The 24,545-nt window shown below is 53.6% G+C and overlaps 1 protein-coding gene across 1 annotated transcript; it reads left to right on the forward strand.

Moving 5' to 3' along the window:
- Positions 1-20,480: 20,480 nt before the first annotated feature.
- Positions 20,481-24,055, forward strand: RPS19BP1 (ribosomal protein S19 binding protein 1). The gene is made up of 4 exons (XM_001099808.5): positions 20,481-20,586; positions 20,750-20,878; positions 23,241-23,338; positions 23,530-24,055. The coding sequence occupies exons 1-4, from the start codon at positions 20,535-20,537 to the stop codon at positions 23,662-23,664; spliced, it is 414 nt and encodes a 137-aa protein (XP_001099808.3). The 5' UTR covers positions 20,481-20,534; the 3' UTR covers positions 23,665-24,055.
- The last annotated feature ends 490 nt before the right edge of the window (positions 24,056-24,545 follow it).

A 24,545-nucleotide genomic window follows, 5' to 3' on the forward strand; every position in this document is an offset into this window, starting at 1 on the left:
GCAGTGAGCCGAGATCGTGCCATTGCACTCCAGCCTAGGTGACAGAGAGAAACTCTATCTCAAAAAAAAAAAAAAAAAGAAGAAGAAGAAAAGAAAATGACATTAGAGGAAGAGGTAGAGGAGGGACTGAAAAGCCCAGCTTAGGAGCGATGGAGCCAGAGAGGAGAGCGGATGACGAAAAGAGCAGAAATCACCTTGGGGTGCAGGGGGTGGGGACCCTCTGCCCTTGCTGGCTTCTGTCTACCTCTGTCTCTGTCTCTTTGGGCGTCTCCCTCCTGCTTCCTATTTCCCTTGCCTGGCTCCCTTCCTCCTTGGCTGTTTCTCTGTCTTACCTTTTCTCTGGCTCTCTCCATGCCCCTCTGTCTCTCTGTCTCCCTAACTCTTCCTGTCTGTCTCTCTTGCTCTCCCGTCTCCCTGCTCTGTGTGTGTGTGTGTGTGTGTGTGTGTATCTCGCACACATGTGCCCTCACACTCTTCCTTTCTGCCATTCCTGCTGCTTGGAGAGAGAATAATAGAGCAGGCAACTATCCCTTTTATCCTCAGCTGGACAAAGTCCCAGCACCCCAGCAGTCAAGCTTCCAGGCAAACACCCTCAATGTCGCCATCAAGGAGAGACGATGAGGCCTGTGCCATGGGAGTGGGTCTCAGACTGGAGGTTCTGCAGTTGGCCAGGTCATTAGTGTAAGTCTGGGCCCTGCCCTGTGGTCTTTCAAGCCCTGATGGCTTAGGATGGGCATTTGAGGGAGCAGGCAAGCTATGCCCAGAGGCAGAAGAGGCAGCCTCAGCCTCCCAGGGCACTTGAATTCCACTGTCAGGGCTACAGTGCTTTCTTGCAAGGTTTTGATCATTGTTAAAACCAGAACCTCCTGGAAAGGATTATTCAGTCCACTTCACCAGCTGAGGCCAGTTCTGTGCCTTTGCCAGATGTGGGTTTGGGAGAATATTCACCAGCTCTGCCCTCGGTTCGGCTGTGGTCTTATGGGGGTAGAAAAGGCTATCATCAGATGTTGCCACATAGAGAGTGCCTTTGTCTCCCTCAGGCCCGACTCCTCTGTGGCAACCCTGGGCAGAATCTGTGGTCTTTCCCTCCAAACTCCTGCCCTGTCTTCATGGCCCACCTCTGTGCCACCCCAGCCAGACTGGGAGCCCTACGAAGCAGGACCCATTTGTAGAGACCAGAGCTGGGCATAGAGGGAGTGCCAGCAGGTTTGCTGAAGGAATGAATGGGCAGTGATCCTCACACACAGGAGGCTGTGATGGGGCAGCTTTGCCTCTGCAGCAGCTACCCCCCAAGTTCCCACTGTGTGCCAGGCACAGTTTGGGCCCTGGAGGTACAGCAGTGAGCAAAACAAAGTCTGGTCCTCTTGGAGCTTATATTTTAGTGGGGAAGTCAGAAGATAAATAAGTAAAATATATTAGTACATCAGATGCTGATCCACCTGTAGAGCAAATTAAAGCAGAGGTGGTGGGTGGGGAGTGAGGATCGGGTCAGGGAGGCTTGTCATTTTAAATGAGGTGGTCAGGGACATGGTCTGACTCAAATCCAAAAAGGTGGCAGGGAACAGTGGCTCACGCCTATAGTCCCAGAATTTCGGGAGGCCAAAACAGGAGGATCACTTGTGCCCAGGTGTTCAAGATCAGCCTGGGCAAAATGGTAAGACCCCATCTCTACAAAAGCATTTTTAAAATTAGGCTGGCATGGCCCTGCAAGGTGGCTCACGCCTGTAATCCCTACACTTTGAGAGGCTGAAGCAGGCAGATCACGAGGTCAGGAAATCAAGACCATCCTGGCCAACATGGTGAAACCCTATCTCTACTAAAACTACAAAAATTAGCTGGGCATGGTGGTGTGTGCCTGTAATCCCAGCTACTCAGGAGGCTGAAACAGGAGAATCTCTTGAACCAGGAAGTTGGAGGTTGCAGTGAGCCAAGATCACGCCACTGCACTCCAGCCTGGTGACAGAGTGAGTTTCAGTTAAAAAAAAAAAAAAAAAAATTAGCCAGGTAGCCAGAAGCTTATGCCTGTAATCCCAGCACTTTGGGAGGCTAACGCAGGCGGATAACCTGAGGTCAGGAGTTCAAGACCAGCCTGGCCAACATGGCAAAACCCCATCTCTACTAAAAAGTACAAAAATTAGACGGGTGTGGTGGCAGGCGCCTGTAGTCCTAGCTACTTAGGAGGCTGAGGTAGGAGAATTGCTTGAACCTGGGAGGCAGAGGTTGCAGTGAGCCGAGATCACGCCGCTGTACTCCAGCCTGGATGACAAGAACAAGACTCCTTCTCAAAATTAGTTGGGCATGGTGGCATGTGCCTGTACTAAGTGCCACGTGTTGGATATATACTCAGGAGGCTGAAACAAGAGGATAGCTTGAGCGCAGGAGTTCGAGGCTGCAGTGAGCTATGATCACGACACTGCACTCCATCCTGGGCAACAGAGTGAGACCCCATCCCAAAAAAAAGAAAAAAAAGTCCTAAAAAGCTTGCCCTGGGTGCTATATAGAATAGACCAGGGGAAAGGTGTCACTCTGGAGCAAAAGGACCGTGCAGGCTCCTTGGTTCCTGAAACAAAGGGCCCTGACACCTGCACCCACCGACCCAGCTGAGGACCCAGATATTTCTCCAGGCTGGCTGAGCAGAGCCTGGGCTCCAGCTGTCCTGCCAGCCACCAGGCGCCTCTCTCAGCTCCTCCCGTCCATCTCTCATCTCTCATTTTCTTACACCGGCCCCAGCACACACTCTCACACACACTCTCTCCCTTTCATAAAACCTTTCCAGGAATCCCTTCATGGAGGACAGACACAGGCCACAGTGTGGGGTGTTGGGAGGGATGGAGGAAGCAGATGCACACTCTCTGAGGGGGAGCTCCCTGCTGGGAGCACCTTTGAAGATGTGCCCTGAACGTGGGCGTGGCCATCCACGGATTCAGAAGGGGGGGCCCTTCCAGTGGGGGGCCCAGCCTCCGATTCCATTTGAAAGCCGGCATAAATTATAAATAGACATTTGGGAAGCAGATAAGCCAACCCCTATGAGGCACAGACTTGACCAAGAGTCCTCAGGATATCCGATGACTAGCAGGTCCTCACTACCCTCCCATGCCTGTGAATTCCCTGACTACCCTCACCAGGCCCCAGCCTGCAGAGGGGAGCAGGTTCATCACACACCTCTGGCACATGCAGAGCAGGAACCAGAGAAACCAAGAAACTGGCCCAAGGTCACACAGCAGAAAGTTACATGGCAGGGCCTGAAAGCCAAGCCCACGCCCACCCCACTCCCCTTGCCCAGCTAGGTCCAAATAAGCCCAGAGCCCGCGACCACCTCAATCTCAGCCTGCAGACGTCTGGGGGTCCCCTTGCACCCTGACCCCCCAGAGCAAACTTGGGGAGTGGTCTCTGATGTTTAACTCAGAGCATTCGCCTCCCAGGCATGCAGCTGCCCTCCCCCCAAGGGAGAATAAACCCATGGAGACACTGACACACAATCTCACACTCCCACGTGTGCACACACAGATACACACACTGACACATTCACACAGACCCACAAACACCCTCACATGTACACCCAAACAGATACCACTTTTATTAAATACACTCTCACACCAAGATACGAAATCACACAAATACGTTCACACTCTCTCTCAAGTACACACAGACACATCATGTTATTATTATTAAGTTCACACTCACACAAACACAAGCACAAATAGATCCTTTCCCAAATGCACTCAAGAAGGGGGAAAGACGTTGTCGGTACTAGAGACAGAGGGAAAAGAGAGAGGAGGAGGAAGACAGGAAAAAAATCAAAGGAGAGAGAAGAGGAGGGAACTGACTGATGGGGAGGGGGTAAGTTTAGAGCATCAAATAGGTGAAAAATTTGGGGAGAAAGACGGGAGAGGAGAGGGGAGAGATGAGGAGAAAGAGATAAGGAGATAAGGAGGCAATAACGGGACCGAGAAGGATGAAGAGGAGTGAGAGGAGAAGGGAGCCTGTGATTGGAGCCTAACTTTAGCTGCAGCAGCAGTGATGACTCACACTTTGGGGGGAGCATTGAGCCAGCTCCAGGTTTCTGTTTATATTCCTCGATGAGCTAAATATACAGGCAAGGGGTTCTTCTGTTCTGGTCCAGCAGCTCCTGTGTTCTTCCTCCCACCCTCGCCTCCCCTCTCCTCCACACACACTCAGAGCCCCTGCCTCCTCTCCCTCTCCATGCCCACAGGGTGCTGCCTGTGTCCTCCTGCAGCCATTGGCACACATCCTAACCTGGCCCACAGTTCTCCCCACCAGGGAGTCAGTGCCAGGAGCTGACCATGGGGTTGGGCTCTGAGCTTAGAAACAACATGGTCCAAAGAGCCCCTTTCTGAAGCCAGGAAATCAAGTGGAAGGGGGCGATGCTTGCCCAAGGTCACATAGCAGGCGAGTATAAGATGAACCACACCAGTCTCCTGTATCTGCTAGGCCAGACACTCCCCTAGGAGAAGGAAATGAAGGCTTGGGGTAGTGGGACTGAGGACCCATGACAAGGGGCTGGAGAGGGGAGAGTGGGGTGTGAAGGGAGAAAAAACAAGAGCCAAGGCTTGCAGACCACGGAAGAAGTGGAAGAGTGTGTGTGTGTGTGCACATGCATGCACTCTAAACCTGTTGGGGCAGGTGGAGGGGTGGTCAAGGGTCTTGGAAATAAAGGAGGGAGTGAATACCATTGGCAAATCATCTCTGGATCCCTGAGTCTAGGGGTCCCCCTGCATCCTGACCCTCCAGAGAAAACTGGCGGGGAGGGTGGTCTTCGATGCTTAACTCAGAGCATTCACTTCCCAGGCACAGAGCTGCCCTCCCCGAAAGGAGAAGAAATCCACAGAGACACTCGCAGCCCCACATGTGCACACACACACAGACACAGAGACTGACACGTTCACACAGACCTACAAATACCCCAAACACCCTCACACGTACACCCAGATACTACTTGTATTAAATACACTCTTACACCAAGGTACAGATTCACGCAAATACATTCACATTCCCTGTAGAGTACACACAGACACGAATGTTATTATTAACTGTGGAGGGGGAGGTGGTAGGGCAAAGTGCAAGTGTGGTCAAGGGTCTTGGAAACAAAAGAGAGACGGAATTTTATAGGCAAATTATCTCCAGACCCACAAGGAGCTCCTCTGACATCATCAGCACCCCCGATCCAGCTCCCTGCACCCCGACCTCCTGAGTCAGCGTTCAAGGCCCTTTGCTACCCAACCAGCGGGTCACAGACCTACAAAACCTACAGAATAACCTTCCTGCGCCAACCGCGCCCCAACCTCGCCCCAACCTCGCATCGCGCTGCTGTCCGTGGTGCTGAATTCCGCTTCGCCTCTCTGCTCCCTGAAAGGTGGCGATTCCTGCCCTAACCTCTCCCAGGAAGGAGTTCAGTAGGATTGAGGGAAGAGGCTGCGACAGGAAGGAAGGGACAGGAGGAGATGAAGGACAGGGACGGTAAGAAAGGCAGCCCCTGCCAGGGATTTTCAGGGAGAGAGAGCAGTGTTTGCTTTGACATCGTTTTCAGATAACCACAGTGACCAAGGAAAACACCACCAGCGAAGATGGCCGACAAGTCGGGGAACCACTGCAGAGGGAGACGCCCGTGTGCCCGGCTGTGTAAGGCTGGGCGAGTATTGACACAGAAACGGATCCAAGCCGGAGGGGAGAGCCTGGGCGGGCTTGGAGTAGCGTCCTCAGCCAAGCCGAATCAAAGCACTCCTAGTTTTCTCATGTTTTTGTTACCCATCTAGATGAAAAGGTTGTGAGTTTTCACACTGTCACAGAACAAACAGAGCTGTGACTTCCGTTTCCCAGGGTACGTGGCTGTTTCATGTTCTCCTGACAGCTCCATCACATTTCTGACAGTCTCTAAAATTTTGTTTTCCTCTGGTCAGACCCAGGGGCCTCGTTCACTGGCACACACCTCCTCAGAGGTCAGTTACACTTTCCCTATCCCTCACTGACTCATGCCTCCAGGCCTCTGCACATGCTGCTCCCCACAACCTGGAGAGCCCTCCTTTCTCCCTCTTTCTCGTTTGAGGTCCAGCTCCCCAGTCTCCCACACTGGACAGGGAGCTTCTGGAAGGGAGGAAATACCATAACTCATCGCAGTGCCCCCAGCAGCTAGCACAGAGCCTGCCATACCCATTCATTTAGTTACCTGTCCTTCTATATGAGAAAAATACTTGGCTGAATATCCTAGGGTTAGGATGGGGGTACAAATTGGTTCCTCGAGCAAAGACAGGATCGCAGGTATTACAGAAGAAGAAATGTCCAAGTTTGTAGATAGAAACTTACTGCCCATCACTGAGCATAGTGGCACACACCTGTGGTCCCAGATACTCACAAGGCTGAGGCGGGAGGATCACTTGAGCCTGGGAGGATGTGCGCATGGTGGCTCACGCCTGTAATCTCAACACTTTGCAAGGCCATGGTGGGGAGATCATCTGAGGTCAGGAGTTCAAGACAAGCCTGGCCAACATGGCAAAACCCCATCTCTACTAAAAATATAAAAATTGGCCGGGCGCGGTGGCTCAAGCCTGTAATCCCAGCACTTTGGGAGGCCGAGACGGGCGGATCACGAGGTCAGGAGATCGAGACCATCCTGGCTAACACGGTGAAACCCCGTCTCTACTGAAAATACGAAAAACTAGCCGGGCGAGGTGGCAGGCACCTGTAGTCCCAGCTACTCGGGAGGCTGAGGCAGGAGAATGGCGTAAACCCGGGAGGCGGAACTTGCAGTGAGCTGCGACCCGGTCACTGCACTGCAGCCTGGGCGACAGAGCAAGACTCCATCTCAAAAAAAATAAATAAATAAACAAAAAAATAAAAATAAAAATTAGTTGGGCAGGCTGGGCGCGGTGGCTCAGGCCTGTAATCCCAGAACTCTGAGAGGCCGAGGAGTGTGGATCACGAGGTTAGGAATTCGAGACCAGCCTGACCAACGTGGTGAAACCCTGTCTCTACTAAAAATACAAAAGTTAGCTGGGCATGGTGGTGTGCGCCTGCAGTCCCAGCTACTCAGGAGGCTGAGGCAGGAGAATCACTTGAACCTGGGAGGCAGAGGTTGCAGTGAGTTGAGATGTCACCACTGCACTCCAGCCTGGGCAAGTGAGACTCCATCTCAAAAAAAAACCAATTAGCTAGGCATGATGGTGTGCACCGGCAGTCCCAGATACTTGTGTGGCTGAGGCAGGAGAATCGCTTGAACCCGGGAGGCAGAGGTTGCAGTGAACTGAGATCACATCATTGCACTCCAGCCCGGGCAATAGAGTGAGACTCTGTCTTAAAAAAAAAAAAAAAAAAAAGGCCGGGCGCAGTGGCTCAAGCCTGTAATCCCAGCACTTTGGGAGGCCGAGGCGGGAGGATCACGAGGTCAGGAGATCGAGACCATCCTGGCTAACACGGTGAAACCCCGTCTCTACTAAAAATACAAAAAACTAGCCGGGCGAGGTGGCGGGCGCCTGTAGTCCCAGCTACTCGGGAGGCTGAGGCAGGAGAATGGCGTAAACCCGGGAGGCGGAGCTTGCAGTGAGCTGAGATCCGGCCACTTGCACTCCAGCCTGGGTGACAGAGCAAGACTCCGTCTCAAAAAAAAAAAAAAAAAAAAAAAAAAAGGAAAGAAAGAAAGAAAAAGAAAAGAAATGAAAAATAAACTTACTGTCTAAATCAACCTTAAAGACAATTTAATGGAATCTCCCCCCCGCCCCCGACTCTTGGTACCATTTTGCGGATGAGAACACTAAGGCTGAGAGAGAAAAGGCCTCTTATAAGATTGTCCAGGAAGACAGTGGCATCTGAGACTGTGGGAAGGGTCTTTCTGAGCAGGAGGAGGAGTGGGGACCGGCTCCCTTTCAGGCTCCTGGGCTGTCCTGGGCCACACACACCTCTCGGGAGGGAATCTTTGAGCCCAGCAGGAAGATGGTCCCAACTCCCCTCCTCCACCACCCCACCTGCCAGAAGATCCAGCCATCAAACAATGAATGATTCCTAATTTAATTACATCTTTAATTCATCTGGGTCTCTGAGGAACTAGGGACTGGGGATTCAGCTGGAGTCTGAGGAAACATCAATAGTTCCCAAGAGAGAGGGAGGATTTCCTCTCCTGTTTCACAGAAGGGAGAAGGAGAGACTAGAAGCTCTCATTTTCCCACAGAACCGTATATACCACTGCTTCCCTGTAAGAAATCCCCCTTCAGACTTGAGCTTTGGGTCGGGGAGGGAGGGGGTAGAGAAAGTATGGGACAGAGGAGAACGCCCCCAGGTGGTACTAGAAAGGACACAGTGCTCACACACGCCATTGGTTGCAGATGGCCATGTGATCATAATCGTGGTGAGCATTTCTTGAAGTCTTCTCTTGGCAGGCACTTAGTATCTGACTTAACTTTTGTTTTGAGGTATTGTTTTTTGTTTTGTTTTGTTTTGTTTTTTTAGATGGAGTCTCACCCTATCACCCAGGCTGCGGTGCAATGGCGCGATCTCAGCTCACTGCATCCTCCGCCTCCCAGGTTCGAGTGATTCTCGTGCCTCAGCCCCCTGAGTAGCTGGGATTACAGACGCCCGCCACTATGCCTGGCTAATTTTTGTGTTTTTAATAGAGACGGGGTTTCACCATGTTGGCCAGGCTGGTCTTGAACTCCTGACCTCGAGATCTGCCTGCCTCGGCTTCCCAAAGTGCTGGGATTACAGGCATGAGATACTGTGCCTGGTGGGGGTTTTTTTTGTTTTGTTTTTGTTTTTGTTTTTTTTCTAGATAGTGTCTTGCTCTGAAACCCAGGCTGGAGTGCAGTGGCGCAATCTTGGCTCACTGCAACCCCGAACTCCCAGGTTCAAGCAACCCTTCCACCTTGGCCTCTCAAAGTTTAGGAGGCCAAGGTGGGAGGATTGCTTGAGGTCAGGAGTTCGAGACCAGCCTAAAGAACATAATGAGACCCCCGTCTCTACAAAAAAAAAAAACAAAAAAAAAAACTTTTAATTAGCCGGGCATGGTGACATGCACCTGTGGCCCCAGCTACTAGGGATGCTGAGGTGACAGGATCCTTTGAGCCCAGGAAATCGAGGCTGCAGAAGTTGTGTTTGGGCCACTGCACTCCAGCCTGGGCAACAGAATGACATCCTGTCTCAAAAAATAAATAAATAAAAGTAAAACTCACAGTATTACATGCATTTTTTAAATGAGGAAATTGAGGCAAAAGAGAGGAAATGACTTGCCCAAGGCTACAGGGTAGGTGAGAGGCATAACCAGGACGCCAGAGTGCTCTGTCTGGCTTAAAGTCCCTGCCCACAAGCTTCACCTCCTCAGGGGTCTGCCACACCCACTCTGCCACACCCACTTTGGGACACGCTGTCTCAAAAAAAAAAAAAAAAGGAGGGTGTAGAGTCTGCAGGTTGGATCCACAAGGCGTGGGTGACTCCCCACATGTGGGGTGGGGGAGAAGGAGGGAATGGCACCCCTATTTCTGGCTTGGGTGAGACAGAGGATAAGAGGAATTACAAGTGGAAGCCAAGAGGCCGGTGGGACACACAGGACGCCTCCAGGAGGCTGTAAAGATGTGGATCTGGGGGCCCAGAGAGAGGCCTGAGCCTACACAGAAGTCACGTGGCCTCAGATGGCTCCAGCAAGATGCCTGTGGATTCTCCAGGCCGCCTCGTACCCGTTTCTCAGGATAGGAGCTGCTCAGGGCCCTCTGGGGACATTTCCTAACAGCGTCCACCATGCCAGGTCCCCAGCAAGGGGTGGCCACCCCAGGACTCTCTCGTGGGCTGAAGCTGACATGGGCCTGAGTCCTCAGAGTAGGCTTTGCTCTCCCCTCTGGGAGATTCCAGGGATTTGACCTCACCGAGCACAGAACCTGCCAGACACTGTGGGCACCAGGGGCTGACGTCATGCCAGCTTCTGGGAGAACATCTCAAGGTTTAAGGTCATCCCACTGGGGAACAGGCTACCCCAGAATGGTGATCTCCCATGACAGCCACACAACCGATGAGCTCTCCCTAGCCCCAACCATCACCGAACCCTCACCTCACTCATAGTGGATCCTCACCTCCTCCGCACTCCAAAAAGCCCCTGGCACATAGTAGCACTCAACAGATTTTTTTTAACTTAAACAAATGGTTTGACACTTATTCATTCATTCAGCAATGGTGTCTGGCACATAGTAGGTGTCATGCATCTACCAGGCACCACTGGGGGCTCCAGCCACAGCAGGGGAACAAGACAGACCAAAGCCCCAGGAGCTGATATTCTGTGGGAGCAGACAGATAAGAAGCAAGATGAAGGAGTAAGCTGTGAGTATGGGTGAGGGCTGGGGGGTGTCAAAGGCTATGTCAGTGGCTGCCACCTGTGGAGTGGAGGTTTCTCACCACCCCACCCTCCTGGCCACATTTTGAAGTGGGTGTTATTATTCTTTTCATCTCATAGATGAGGAAACGGAAGCAGAGGCAGGGTAAGTCTCTGGCCTCTGGTCACAGACAGAAGCTGAACCAGGCCATCTGCCACCAGAGTCCATGCTAGAAGACACCATGCTAACTGGGGGTGGGGGGTGGGGTGTCTCAGACAATGCCCAAGCTGCTGAGTGCAGTGGCTCACTTGAGTAATCCCAACATTTTGGGAGGCCAAGACAGGAGGATCGCTTGAAGGCAGGAGTTAGAGACCAGCCTGAGCAACACAGTAAGATCTTGTCTCTACAAAACATCAAGGCCAGGCACAGTGTCTCACGCCTATAATCCCAGCACTGTGGGAGGCCTAGGCGGGGCAGACCACCTGAGGTCAGGAGTTGGAGACCAGCCTGGCCAACATGGTGAAACCCTGTCTCTACTAAAAAAAAAAAAATTCAAAAATTAGCCAGGCATGAAGACAGGCGCCTATAATTCCAGCTACTCTGGAGGCTGAGGCAGGAGAATCGCTTGAGCCCAGGGCACAGAGGTTGCAGTGAGCCAAGATCACACCACTTCACTCCAGCCTGGGCAAAAGAGCAAGACTCTGTCTCAAAAAAAAAAAAGAAAAAAATCAAAAGATTAGCCAGGCATGGTGGTGTGCATCTGTAGTCCCAGCTACTAGTGTGAGAGAGAGAGGAAGGAAGGAAGGGAGGGAGGGAGGGAGGGAGGGAGGGAGGAAGGAAGGAAGGAAGGAAGGAAGGAAGGAAGGAAGGAAGGAAGGAAGGAAGGAAGGAAGGAAGGAAGGAAAAGAGAAAATGCCGAAGCCAAAACTCTTCCAAAGCTCTGCATGCCTGTGAGCAGAGCTCCTTCACACAGAGAGCCACCCACACTGTCACACAAGGCCCCACCCTCAGAAGGGCCTCATGCTTGGCTAATGCCCTGCTGTGGCCACCTCGAAGTGTTTAACAATTTTTGAACAAGGGGTCTTGCCTTTTTTTTTTTTTTTAGATGGAGTCTCACTCTGTCACCCAGGCTGGAGTGCAATGGCGTGATCTCAGTTCACTGCAAGCTCTGCCTCCCAGGTTCAAGCGATTCTCCTGCCTCAGCCTCCCAAGTAGCTGGAATCACAGGTGCCTGCCACCACAGCCGGCTAATTTTTGTATATTTTAGTAGAGACGGGGTTTCACCATGTTGGCCAGGCTGGTCTCAGACTCCTGACCTCAAGTGATCTGCCCGCCTCAGCCTCCCAGAGTGCTGGAATTACAGGCATGAGCCACTGTTCCCGGCCGAGCCCTGCCTTTTTATTTTGCTGTGGGCTCCACATGTTACATAGCCAGTCCTGCCCTCAGGATAACAATGCTTTGCCTGGTGTTCAGGCCCCCAGGTGGTTTCCTTCCCTGCCTCCCCTCCTCTCCAACTCTGGCACCACCAGCTCTTATCACACCAAGGCAGGGGTCTCTGCAGGGACAGCACCACTCTTCTCTGTGTCTGCAAAGCCCAGCCCGGAAGGACAGAAAGTGGAGACTCAGGGGGCGTCTGCTGGGTTGGATCCCATGGGCTGGAATGGACTCAACTGGCCCCCTGTTGGGGGTCTTTGTGGAGTTCGTTGGTCCAGTCTTCAACTCTTTTCTCTTTTCTCCTCTGAGCTCCTACAATTCCCTTCTGGCCACATCCTGCCTCCTGGTCCAGGGAACCTCACGCAGATGTAGCCCTCAGGACACACCCACTCAGGAGCTGCGGGGTCCAGGGAACTCCTCAGGCCCTGTGCCCTGCACGCTCAGCTCTACCATGCAGGGTGAACAGGTACACACTTTTGCACCTTCTCTTTGCTGGCCAAGGGGGCGCAGAGGGGCTGACTGTCCTAGGCTGGCAGCTAGCACATGTTAGGGAGCCCAAGCCCTAACACTCATTCTTCTCTAAGTCCACCTCCCAGCGACCTCACGATCCCCAGGTGTCCTCCTCCGTGGCTGAGGAAACCCCAGGGGCCTGGAAGAAGGCTCAGCTCCTGGCCAGGGAAGTGGAGGGGCTGAGGCACAGTCTTCTTAGTCTTTTGCTTTCTTTTTTTTTTGGAGACAGAGTCTCAGTCTGCCACCCAGGCTGGAGTGCAGTGGCGCGATCTCAGCTCACTGCAAGCTTCGCCTCCCAGGTTCACGCCATTCTTCTGCCTCAGCCTCCCGAGCAGTTGGGACTACAGGTGCCCGCCACTACGCCCGGCTAATTTTTTGTATTTTTAGTACAGACGGGGTTTCACCATGTTGCTCAGGCGGGTCTCGAACTCCTGACCTCATGATCCGCCTGCCTCGGCCTCCCAAAGTGCTGGGATTACAGGCGTGAGTTACCGCGCCCGGTCGACAGTCCTTTGCGTTCTCAAAGGCTGAGCCCACAAGGGGAATGCAGTTTGGAAGACTAAGTGAGCATGGGACTTTGAAACCATGGCAAAGCCTGTTGCTCCTCATTCTGCCTCTGCGCCCCTCCTGTGACATAGACCAAGCCAGAGCCCCAGCCTGGCTTCCCAGAAGAATCAAGGGGGACTGTCATGAGGGGAACTGAAAGATGTATTAGTCAGTACATGTTAGGCTATGCTATCAAAATTCTAAAATCTCAGAGTTTTAATACAACAATAGTTGTGGTTTTTAAAAAAATTTTTAGAGGCAGGGGCTCACCCTTGTTCTTGATGGGATACATTCTCACCAGCTCAGTGTTAAGAGTGCAAAATTGGGCTGGGTGTGGTGGCTCACACCTGTAAACCCAGCACTTTGGGAGGCCAAGGCAGTGGATCACTTGAGGCCAGAAGTTCAAGACCAGCCTGGATGACACAGTGAAACCCCACCTCTACAAAAAATACAAAAATGAGCCATGTGTGGGCCAGACATGGTGGCTCACGTCTGTAATTCCAGCACTTTGGGAGGCTGCGGTGGGCAGATCGCGAGGTCAGGAGTTCGACACTAGCCTGGCCAATATGGTGAAACTCCCATCTCTACTAAAAATACAAAAATTAGCCAGGTGTGGTGGCGTGCACTTGTAGTCCCAGCTACTCTGGAGGCTGAGGCAGGAGAATCGCTTGAACCCAGGAAGCACAGGTTGCAGTAAGCCAACATCACTCCACTGTACTCCAGCCTGGGCAACAGAGTGAGATTCCGTCTAAAAAAAAAAAAAAATTAGCCAGGTGTGGTGGTGCATACCTATAGTCCCAGCTGCTCCAGAGGCTGAGGCAGGAGGATTGCTTGAGCCCAGGAGGCAGAAGGTGCAGTGAGCTGAGATCGCACCACTGCACTCCAGCCTGGGCAACAGAACAAGACCGCGTATATCCTTCCCCTCCTGGCACTTAGTATAAGGCCACAATCATGGAAGCCTAGGGGCTGAAAGGTCTGCACAGAACAGCTGTGCATGCTCTCTCTCCCTCTCTCTCTCTCTCTCTGTCGTAATTGCTAATTTATAATTTATACTCTCAGCTATTTCTAAAGAGGATTTTTTAAGTGAAATAAAAGATCAGAAACCACTTAGGGAATAGGAATGAGCTAGATGTACTAGAAAGTTGACATGAATGTTTGTTAGAGCTGAATAACATAGGGATATAATACAGTCATGTAATAAATTACACTTATGATAATTGAATAATAATTTCCAATCTGAGCTTCCTACCAGCAGAGGCAAAAAGGCCCCACATATTCACCTCTTCCTGCTTATTTTGCCAGCTGTTTTTCCCTTCTTAAAGTTTCTTCTCTTTATCCTCCCTTGTTTTCAGATCCACTGGGAGAAGAAAGACCCCTCTCCCCCATTTTCTAGGTATCCATATCCCCCTTGCAAGGAAAGAACAGCACAAAGTCAAATGGTTACACGATTAGCATGATGGAAGCTTCAGCCTGAAGAAATGAGCCTACACAGGCCTTAAAGGTCCCTCCTACACCATCTTTTTGGCTCCTTGTCCACAGATGGAGCAGAGGGTAGGACTTGAAGGCAGGAGACAGCCTTAACCCCACAGAGGGAGCGGTCCAGGCCTTGGCTTCAGGGAGTTCCCTGGAACTTCATTGGAAGGCAGACTCCCTTCCCTGATGACTTATACATTAATTCATTGAATCCCCAGGACGGCCCTGCAAGAGAGGCCTTGTTATGTCCAATTCACAGATAGGGAAACTGAGGCCAAGAAAGGGAAATGATTTGTGCACAGTTACCCAGGTCCCTTTCTCTGAAGACACGGCCTCAGGGCAGGAGCCCCCCCAGCATCTCTGTGGATGAGATGCTCAGAGTTCTGAGCTGGGGAGGAGGGGAGCTTCTGGGCAGGCCCCAGCTTGGTCTGGAAGGATCAGAAGATGGAGACTTGCTCCCCTCCCCACCACCCCACAGATGCCAGTTGCCATGACAACAGGGCCTCCCTTACGAGGGTGTTGGTTGGAAATTTGCATTTTAATGGAGACGTAATTAGAATTAAAGGACGGAGATTAGAAGGGACAGAACTCTCCCCAACCCCATTCTATGCCCTTGGGAAGCAGAACCCCCACCACAGAGATCTTAAGGCCCCAGAACCACCCACTCCCCACACTGTCCCCTCCCAAAGCCCTATAGGGATATTTTCTCTGCCACAAAGTGCTGTGTCTGTCCCCACTGCCCACATGGCGATAGCAAAGCCCAGAATAGAGGAGGGACTTATTCTAGATCTTACAATGAGGTCAAGTTCCCAGAGCCAGGTGCCATCCGCTTTGCCTAAGGACCTCCCATCTGACCCCAACCTACCGGTAAGTCTTCAGGTACAAGTTGGCTTGAGGGAGGGGTGCTTGCTTGCTAAGGGGCCCCCAAGTTTTCCCCTGAGTCTTCCAAGCTCACCCCTTCCTCTCCCTGTAACCTCTTAACATCTCATGGCCCTGGGGACCTGGCAGGACTGGGCACTCCACCCCCTCTTTCTCCAGGGACTGGGAGGGATGTGCCCAAGATCACACAGCAAGCTGGGCCCAGTGGCTCACGCCTGTAATCTCAGCATTTGTGAGGCCAAGGCAGGCAGATCACCTAAGGTCAGGAGTTCTAGACCAGCCCGGCCAACATGGTGAAACCCTGTCTCTACTGAAAATCCAAAAATTAGCCAGGCGTGCTGGCAGGCACCTGTAATCCCAGCTACTCAGCAGGCTGAGGCAGAAGAATCGCTTAAACCCAGAAGACGGAGGTTGTAGTGAGCCAAGATCACGCCACTGCACTACAGCCTGGGGGACAGAGCGAGACTCGCTCTCAAAAAAAAAAAAAAAACATCACACAGCAGCTTAATGGCAGAGCTGCATCTTTGGCTGGTCAGGGTGGAGACATTAAAAAGACCCCGCCTTGGACCCCCACCCGGGGGTTGCTATCTGACCCCAGATCACCATGGAGAATTTCCAGTAGCTATTTCTGTGTGTTCATTACACCCTTAAAATCAGGCATGCCACTATTTCACCTTTCACATCATTGGAAAGAAGCCACTTTGCCTCTGCCTGGATGCCCTGAGGGGGCTGCTGTCCCTGGGGCTGGTGGGTACCACCCTGAACTCTACAGACCCTGGATGACAGAGACTCACACTTGCTGACAGTGTAACATGAGCATGTGGGCACCACCAGGCCCAGCGGAGCCCTTTATTCACCCCAAATGCCCACCTCCTGCACGTGGAGTGGCTTCTGGTTTACGCTCAGCAAATGCTAGCTGGTTTTTCTCCTATTGGCTGCTCCATCAGTGGTATCAGCAGATATTTATTGACGGCACAGATTATTAAATGCCAGGCCTGGTGCTGAGCACATTTCATGCCACCTCACTGCACCTCCAACAGACCCCAAGCACCCCCTCGAAGCTCAGAGAGGTGAGGTAGGCTCCCAGGTCACATGGCTGCTAAGCGGCAAAGGCGGCGACTGAACGGGGACCAATGACTCCAGGCTGTCAGGTGTTACTCCCTGTGGCCTCCAACCTACCCGTGTGTGAGCACAAGAGCGTGGAAATCCAGCAGCCACATACAAGTGCAGGTCACATCCACAGACAGGGGCCCAGGTCCCACCGGCACACTGCGGTCCACAGAGCAATCACTGATTTACAAATTAGACTGCTGGCCGGGCGCGGTGGCTCAAGCCTGTAATCCCAGCACTTTGGGAGGCCGAGACGGGCGGATCACGAGGTCAGGAGATCGAGACCATCCTGGCTAACACGGTGAAACCCCGTCTCTACTAAAAAGATACAAAAAATTAGCCGGGCGAGGTGGCGGGCGCCTGTAGTCCCAGCTACTCGGGAGGCTGAGGCAGGAGAATGGCGTGAACCCGGGAGGCGGAGCTTGCAGTGAGCTGAGATCCGGCCACTGCACTCCAGCCTGGGCGACAGAGCCAGACTCCGTCTCAAAAAAAAAAAAAAAAAAAATTAGACTGCTTATTCTGCGTCCAACGGAATTCCAAATGCTCGACACTCGATCCTCACAGCAGCCCTATGAGGTAGGGATTATTATCATAATCAACTCATAAACGAAGAAACTGAAGCACAGAGAGGTTGTGGGGCTTGCCCAAAGTCACACAGCTAGTGAGTGGAAAAGCCAGGATGTACAGCCTGGTTCCAGAGCAGGCGCTCCCTTCAGACCACAGGAGCCCAGAGCCCCGGGCGCCTCCCGCCTCAGTCCTGTATGGAGGACTGGACAATACTCTCTAAAGCCCCCAAACCTCAGAGGAGGAAATGGGCTAGGGGAGGAGGGCAGAGGCACATAGATGTGTGAGCCAAAGCCTTGTGGAAAGTGGGGCATCTGTGCCAGCCCCAGACCACCAGGACACCCTCTCCAGCACTGCCCACCTCCCAGAGTCCCTACGGTCCCCTCTCCAGGGGGCCACTGGTCTGGAAGCTGAGGGAACACGCTCACACACATACTCTTGCTTAGGACCTGGAGACTGGGGCTTGAGTCCTGACTCTTGCTCTTAAAGGGCTGCACAGCTCTGCAGGAAGCCCACCTGCCTCTCAGCCTCCCAGGCCCAGGGAAGTTAAGCTGTTCCAGGGAGCCTGGGAGGAGACATGGACAGGGCATGGGGGCCGAAGGGCCCCTTACAGTGATTTTCCTCTGTGTGGCCAAAGGCCCCAGTCGGGGGATCAGGGACAGGCAGGGACCCAGTGTGGAAACAGGCTCAGAGCAGTGAAGCCGCTCACCCAGGGTCATGCCAGGTGGGGAACTAGCCTGGGAGATCTCATGACCTATCCTCCCACAGGGAGACAGGAAGCAGCTGTCCCCCTGAGCTTGACCCATCAGGGCCAACGTCAAGACTGGCAGGTCGCAGGTGCCCAAATTCGGGCTGTGGCGTGACCTGCTTGGGCCCAACGGTGGCTGCCCCTGCCCATCCCATCTTGCCAAGAGGGAGCAGGTAGCATGGCAGCGCTGTAGCACCCTCTGCACGCAGTCCCTGGGCGCAGACCCACCCAGGCCTGCCCTACACGGCACGGTTCTCACACCTCTCCTAGAAGGGGATCCACTGGTTCTCACACCTCTCCTAGAAGGGGGCTGCTGCCCCGCCGAGCCCCATCCAACCGATGAGGAAACTGAGGCACTCTTTGTTAAGGGATTGCTGGGGTCACACAGCCCCCAGCTGTCATTTGCACAGTTTTCAAGAAGGGACCTCGCCTCCCGCCCTGGGCAGCCCAGGCTGGTGGCTCTGCCTTAGCTTCCCCAGCCACTCCAGGCCAGGCTGCGAGTGGGAGGGGGTGCGGGACAGCAGGAAGCCGGGGCCACACAGTGCTGGCTGCAAGGAGCCAGCTAAGGCCGAAGGACGTCCGGACCCCCACCCCCACCCTACACCCCCACCCCCACCCTCACCCTACACTCCCACCCCCACCCCCACCCCCACGTAGCCTGGGTAGCCGCAACTGAGGCCTTGTAGTCGCGCCGCGCGAGAAAGCTGTCCTGCGTCGCCACCTAGTGGCAGAAATGCGCCAGGGCCCGCGGATGTGCCGATTCCTCCGCAGGAGGCTGGTTCAACGCCTAGCCTGCAGTCCTGCCCGTGCCCGGCTGGGCTGCGGACGCCGCAGGGGTCTGCCCAGCACGTTGGCACACACAGAACTCCACCCGGGGGACCGTGGGCTGATCAGCCCAGATCGGGAGGAGGACAAAGCTTGGTCCTTTGCCCGCCTGAGAGACTGACTCGCTGCACATCCCACGACCTTCTGGGCCTCTCAACCCAGCGGCTCACTGGCGCCCCAAACTCAGCTCTCATCCACTCATTTCGAGCGTTTCTGGAACTCTTACCGTATGCCAAGCACTGTTCCAGGCGCTAGGGATATAACAATGAACAAAACAAAGATCCCTGCCTTGAGGAGCTTACAGAGGGGTATGGGTGGGGAAATAGACAATACTCGATACACATAATAAGACAACAATCCGGCTGTGTTAGAAGCAGGAAGGAGGCGTATGTCTGAACAATTACTGGGCTCCAGGCCCCCCACTCCCCTTAGGACAAAATCATGGAGTCTGAGGCCTTTGCGACCCTCCAGCCCAGCATGGCATCCTGAGGGGCCACTCGTGTGTCACAGGGGATAGGTCCTCGCTACAGCGGTCTCCGCCTGGAACAATCCCTGCTGCCCATACATGGTCAGCTCCTCCTCACCCTCCAGGGGCCTACCTGACCCCATGGCTTGACAGGCCCCACCCAGCACCACAGCACTGCTCTCCCTGGTGGCTGTGGCAGGAGCGCCCCCACAAAACCTGCGGCCAGGCTGCCAGTCTTGATTCGCACCTCTGACTCCACCCGCGTGACCCTGGCCTCTCTGTGCTTGTTTCCTCGTCTGTAAAATGCAAAAGACAATTCCAACCTGGAAGGGTAGGGGGGATAAACGAGTTAACAAATGCAAAGCACGTAGAACAGGGCCTTGACCCTTGAGTTTGTGTTGGTTGGTATTATTACTATCTAGCTGATGGGGCTTAGACGGTGTGGTCTATCCCGGAGGACCAACTCCAGGTCCCACACTCTGTGCTGTCAGGTACACAGAAGGCCCTCAGAAGCCGGCTGAGTGAACCCAGTGGTCCCTTCTGATTCACCGTTCACTTATTGCGTGTCTTCTGCATGCCAGGTGCTGGACGGCCAGCTGCAGATGGAGCAGCGAACAAGCCAGGGCTCCTCCCCTAGGTAAGCAGTGTCACTTCTAGGCCAGAGGGGCTCAAACGTTTTGGTCTAAGAAGCTTCTTACATTTAAAACTTCAGAATCCCCTCACGCCTGTAATCCCAGCACTTTGGGAGGCCGAGGCGGGCGGATCACTTGAGGTCAAGAGTTCAAGACCTGCCTGGCCAACATGGCGAAATCCCGTCTCTACTAAAAATTTTTTAAGAAGAAAATTAGCCGGGCGTGGTGGCGGGTGCCTGTAATCTCAGTTACTCGGGAGGCTAAGGCAAAAGAAGCGCTTGAAAAAACAAACAAACAAACAAACAAAAGAAGCGCTTGAACCCGGCAGGCGGAAGTTGCAGTGAGCCGGCACTGCACTCCAGCCTGGGCGACAGAGCGAGATACCGTCTCAAAAAAAATTAATTTAATTAAATAAATAAATTTTTAAAATTCAGGATTCCAAAGAACTTTTGTATGTCGGCAATTGATATTTGCCATACTAGAAACTAAAACAAAAAAATTTACATATTCATCAATTCACTTAAAATAACAATAAACCCATTGCTTTGTAACATCAACATATTTTGAGAAATAATTGTATTTTTCAAAACAAAAATATGTCTTTAATGTCTGGCTTACGGGAAGACAACTGGATTTTCATACTGCACTCAACCTGTGCGATATCTTGCGCTGGCTGAAGTATACGGAAAAAACTCCGCCCCGTCCCCAGCCTAGCCCGCCACGGAGCCGCGAGACCCGAGAGGATTGGCCAACCCGGCGGAGCTGGTTGCAGACGGCTTCCGGGGAAGGAGGAGCCTGAGAGCCAGGCGCCAGGCGGATTGGGATTGAATAACAAAAATGTCCTTCTGCGCCTTAAACCCGCCTCCAGTTTCCGCCCCTTCTTCTGCTCAAGTATAAACCTCTAACGCATGCGTCCTAAGAAAGATGGGCACTTCCGCCCATCCCTTCCGGAAACCTCTGTTCCGGCTCGGATTTCCGCCGAGACGGCTAGAACTGCCAGGTTGCAAGTAGTGTGAGGCTCGTGGGGGGAGCCAAGCGCAGCCATGTCCGCGGCCCTGCTGCGGCGGGGCTTGGAGCTGCTGGCGGCGTCCGAGGGTGAGGACGGCTGGCCGGGGGACGTCCGACGCGGGCAGGAGGATGGCAGTGGCTGCGGGCGGGAGCCGTGGATGGAAAACAATCCAGGCCGGGCTTAGCCCCAGTGGCATGGGAACACTGCGCGCTCTCCGACCTGGGTCCCTTCTTCTCTCTTCCCCTGTAGCCCCCCGGGACCCTCCAGGTCAGACCAAGCCGAGAGGGGCTCCGGTGAAACGGCCCCGGAAGACGAAGGCAATTCAGGCCCAGAAACTGCGGACCTCGGCCAAGGGAAAGGTGCCCAAGTCGGCACTGGGTAAGTTCGGGAAGGGGCTGAAAGCGCTGCCTCCGGTGCTGGGACCTGCGCCCCAGAGGAGGTGGCGCTTGAGGCAGGGCCTGAAGCGTCGTCCCGGTATTGCTAGACCTACTGTGTGCCAGGCGCGGAGCGGGCTCCTGGACATACGAAGGTGACAGAACACGCCACCGTCCTGGCCCTCGTGGACTACGGCCCTAGTGGGGAGAGAAGCCTCAAAGAATATCAAACCCAGTGTATCATTGCTAAGTGCATTGAAGCCTATGAATTAAAAGATTACGGTACTCCGATGGGGACTTGGGCCAAGTCAGCCTTCTCTGAGGAAGCGACATTTCAGCCGAGAGCTGAAGGAGGTATAAGAGTGAGCTAGGTGAAAAGTAGGAAAATATTCTAGGAAGAATAGCGTGTGCAAAGGTCCTGAGTTAGAAAGGAGGTTGTTGCCTTTGAGAATTTGAAAAAATAGAGGCTAGTAACGGTGACCTAGTGAATAAGGATCAAAGATGGAGCATTTAAACACATTCACTAACACTGTGTGCCAGGTGCTGATTCTAAATGCTGTGCAAATGTCAGCTCCTTTGATCCTTACAGCAGCCCTTTGAGGTCGATACTACTATCACCCCCGTTTTACAGATTGAGAAAAAGGCGCCTGCCCAGGTGGTACGGGTAGAAACCAGGCACTGTGTCCCAGAGTGCTGCTGTTACCCACTCCATTCAAATGGGACATGCTGTGGCCTGGGCAGTGGCCATAGCAGCAGAGATAAGAGAATTTTGCAGGTGGAAGATACGTTGAAGAGGAGGCAGCAGAGAATTGCAGCCTTTAGAGGGGTTTTAGTGGTGAATTGGCTGTGAAGGTGGAGCCTAGTTTATTGGGGGATGTGGTGTCACTTAACAGACAAAGACTTTCGGAGGGGCTGGTGTGGGCAAGATGGTGATATTTTGACGTGTCAGGACATGACAAGCTCCTACTGTGTCTGAATCCCTAGAGTCTGATGCATAAATATGTTGAGGCCCAGCAATACTTGCCACGAAGCAGGAGGGTGGAGTGTCAGAGGTCATTCCTATCTGTCCCAGCCCTTGTCTCACCGTCCTGTCCTGGGTGCTCAGCCACCTCCCCTGTTAGATGGGAGCTCCTAAAGGCACACACCCCCTTGGGCTTGTCTGCAGCCCTGGTGTCCAGCACAGGTTTTGGCACATAGATGTTGAGCGAGAGGAATGGCAAGCCTCGCAGCCAATGGAAAGAACACCTCTGCAGCCTCCACCTTGCTCCAAGCTTATTTGTCTCTTGCCTGGATTACTGAAGAAGCCTAGCCGGTCTCCTGACTTCCACACGCCTCCTCCCCCAGTAATCTTGTTCTCAACAGCAACCAAAGTGATCCTCTAAAATCAGAAGTCATTCTTTGTTTCTCCTCTGGGTGGCTCCCATTGTAGTCAGTAAAAGGTAGGGGTCTTAGGGTGCCTGATGAGGCCTACATGACCTACCCCCCCCCCCACCAAACTTGGTCTCTTCCTGCTACCCACTCCCCCCACTCCACCTGTTTTTTTGTTGTTGTTTTTGGTTTTTTTTGAGACAGAGTCTTGCTTTGTCATCCAGGCTGGAGTGCAGTGGTGCGGTCTCATCTCACTACAACCTCTTGCCTCCCGAGTTCAAACGATGCACCTGCCTCAGCCTCCCGAGGAGCTGGGATTACAGGCCAACCACCACACCCAGCTAGTTTTTTTTAATTTTTAATACAGACGGGGTTTCACCATGTTGGCCAAGCTGGTCTCAAACTCCTGACCTCAGGTGACCTGCCTGCCTCAGCCTCCCAAAGTGCTGAGATTACAGGTGTGAGCCACCGCACCCAGCCACTCCAGCTGTTTTGTGTTTTACAAACACATTTGACACATTTCTGCTTCAGGGCCTTTGCACTGGGTGTTCCTCTGCCTAGACAAATACTCTCCCCCTGGATATCCACAGCTCTCTCCAAGTCATTTCAGTGAGACCTTCTCATTCCCTCCTATTTAAAATTGCACCCTCCACCCTTGGAATTCCCCTTTTCTGTTTCCTATTTTGTTTTTCTCCATGAAATATATGCACTTCTAAAATACTGAGTCGTTTGCCCTTCATCTCTCACTGAAGCGTAAGCTCCAGAGCGCTCCCTTGGTGAGTAGTATTCAGGACATAATTGCTGGAAAATGGGGGGGCCCAGAGCCTGGGGCTTTCAGCAGGACCTGTGTGGAGAATGCATTTGATGGAGAAGAGCCCAGCTGCTATAATAATCTGGGAAGGGGACGATGAGGTCTTTGGCAGGGGCATGGGCCAGGGACCGAGAATGCTTCCAAGGGGAGTGAATGTGAAGTGGTGCCCCGTGCCTGCCACCCACAGACGAGTACCGGAAGCGAGAGTGTCGAGACCACCTCAGAGTAAACCTGAAGTTTCTGACCAGGACGAGAAGCACCGTGGCTGAGTCTGTGAGCCAGCAGGTTTGTCGAGGGGACTGTGGGAAGGGACGTGGGAGGTGAGAGCCGAGGCTGTTCCCCTAGGACCCATGGCGGTCTCAGCCCTGAGCACAGGGTGGGAGGCTGGGCCAGCCCTGCCCTGCGCCGAACTCCCCCGTGACCTTTGCGGGCCTCCTCTGCTCTTGAAATGAGCAGAAGTCCCGCACCCTCCCCAGATTTTGCGGCAGAACCGCGGTCGCAAGGCTTGTGACCGGCCTGTGGCCAAGAGCAAGAAGAAGAAGAAGGCCGAGGGCACCGTGTTCACCGAGGAAGACTTCCAGAAGTTCCAGCGGGAATACTTCGGCAGCTAGGCTCCCTGGAGGGCACGGTGAAGAGGTTTTCAATCCGGCCACCTCTGTCCGACTCCTCTGCTGGCCCCAGGACCCGGCCGTGCCGCGCGGCCAGCAGATGGCGATGCAGGACCAGCCTGGCTCGAGGAAGCCGTGGAGCTGGAGCCGTGTGGTGGCTGGAATGGAGCTGGTGGGCCAGAAGTCCTGGGAGGATATACACACAGACTGGAGGTGGCTTCCGCAGGCCTGGGCAGAGCATCTGCACTTGCCGGAAAGGAGCCTATCTGTTTTGTTTGTTTTCGCCCAGGTGGGGCCTCTGGACTGTTTGCTGTGGTTCCTGAGCCCTCGGGGACGACACCTCCTGGAGTAGGAAGAAGGGTGGGCTTCCAAGTTGTAATAAATGCGAACCCAAGAGCTGTGTGTGCTGCTGATCTGCCCCACGGGGTGTCTCCCATCTCCTGTGGCACCAAAGCGCCACCCTGCCTTCCCCCATCTCCCAGCGTGCTTCTCAGCTCCGGGTCACAAGTCCTCCAGTCCAGCCCTGGCAGGCCGCCATCAGAACACCAACCTCTGCTGCCCTACACCAGGGGAGCCTCCTTCCTCTGGGGGTGGCCGCCACAGCTGAAAAGGTGACTCGAGGCAAAAAATAGCTGCTGGGAGGAGTTCTGGTGCAGGTGGCTAGGTCCGGCAGTGGGAGTGGTGCTGCTTCAGCCCACGCCCAGGGAGCGTCGAGTCCGCCATGAGCGGAGCGTTTCACCAGGTGTGTTCCCTTTCCCGCTCAGGCTCTGGTGTGCAGCCAGGTGGGGTCAAATGCCTGTCGTAGTGGGGAGGGGACAGTAGAAGGGACTCAGGAGGTAACCTGAAGAAAGGGTTTCACACTCAGGCGTGTGCCTGAGCTGAAG

The sequence above is a fragment of the Macaca mulatta genome, chromosome 10 (genome assembly GCF_049350105.2).
Source record: "Macaca mulatta isolate MMU2019108-1 chromosome 10, T2T-MMU8v2.0, whole genome shotgun sequence".
In the NCBI taxonomy this organism is placed as follows: domain Eukaryota; kingdom Metazoa; phylum Chordata; class Mammalia; order Primates; family Cercopithecidae; genus Macaca; species Macaca mulatta.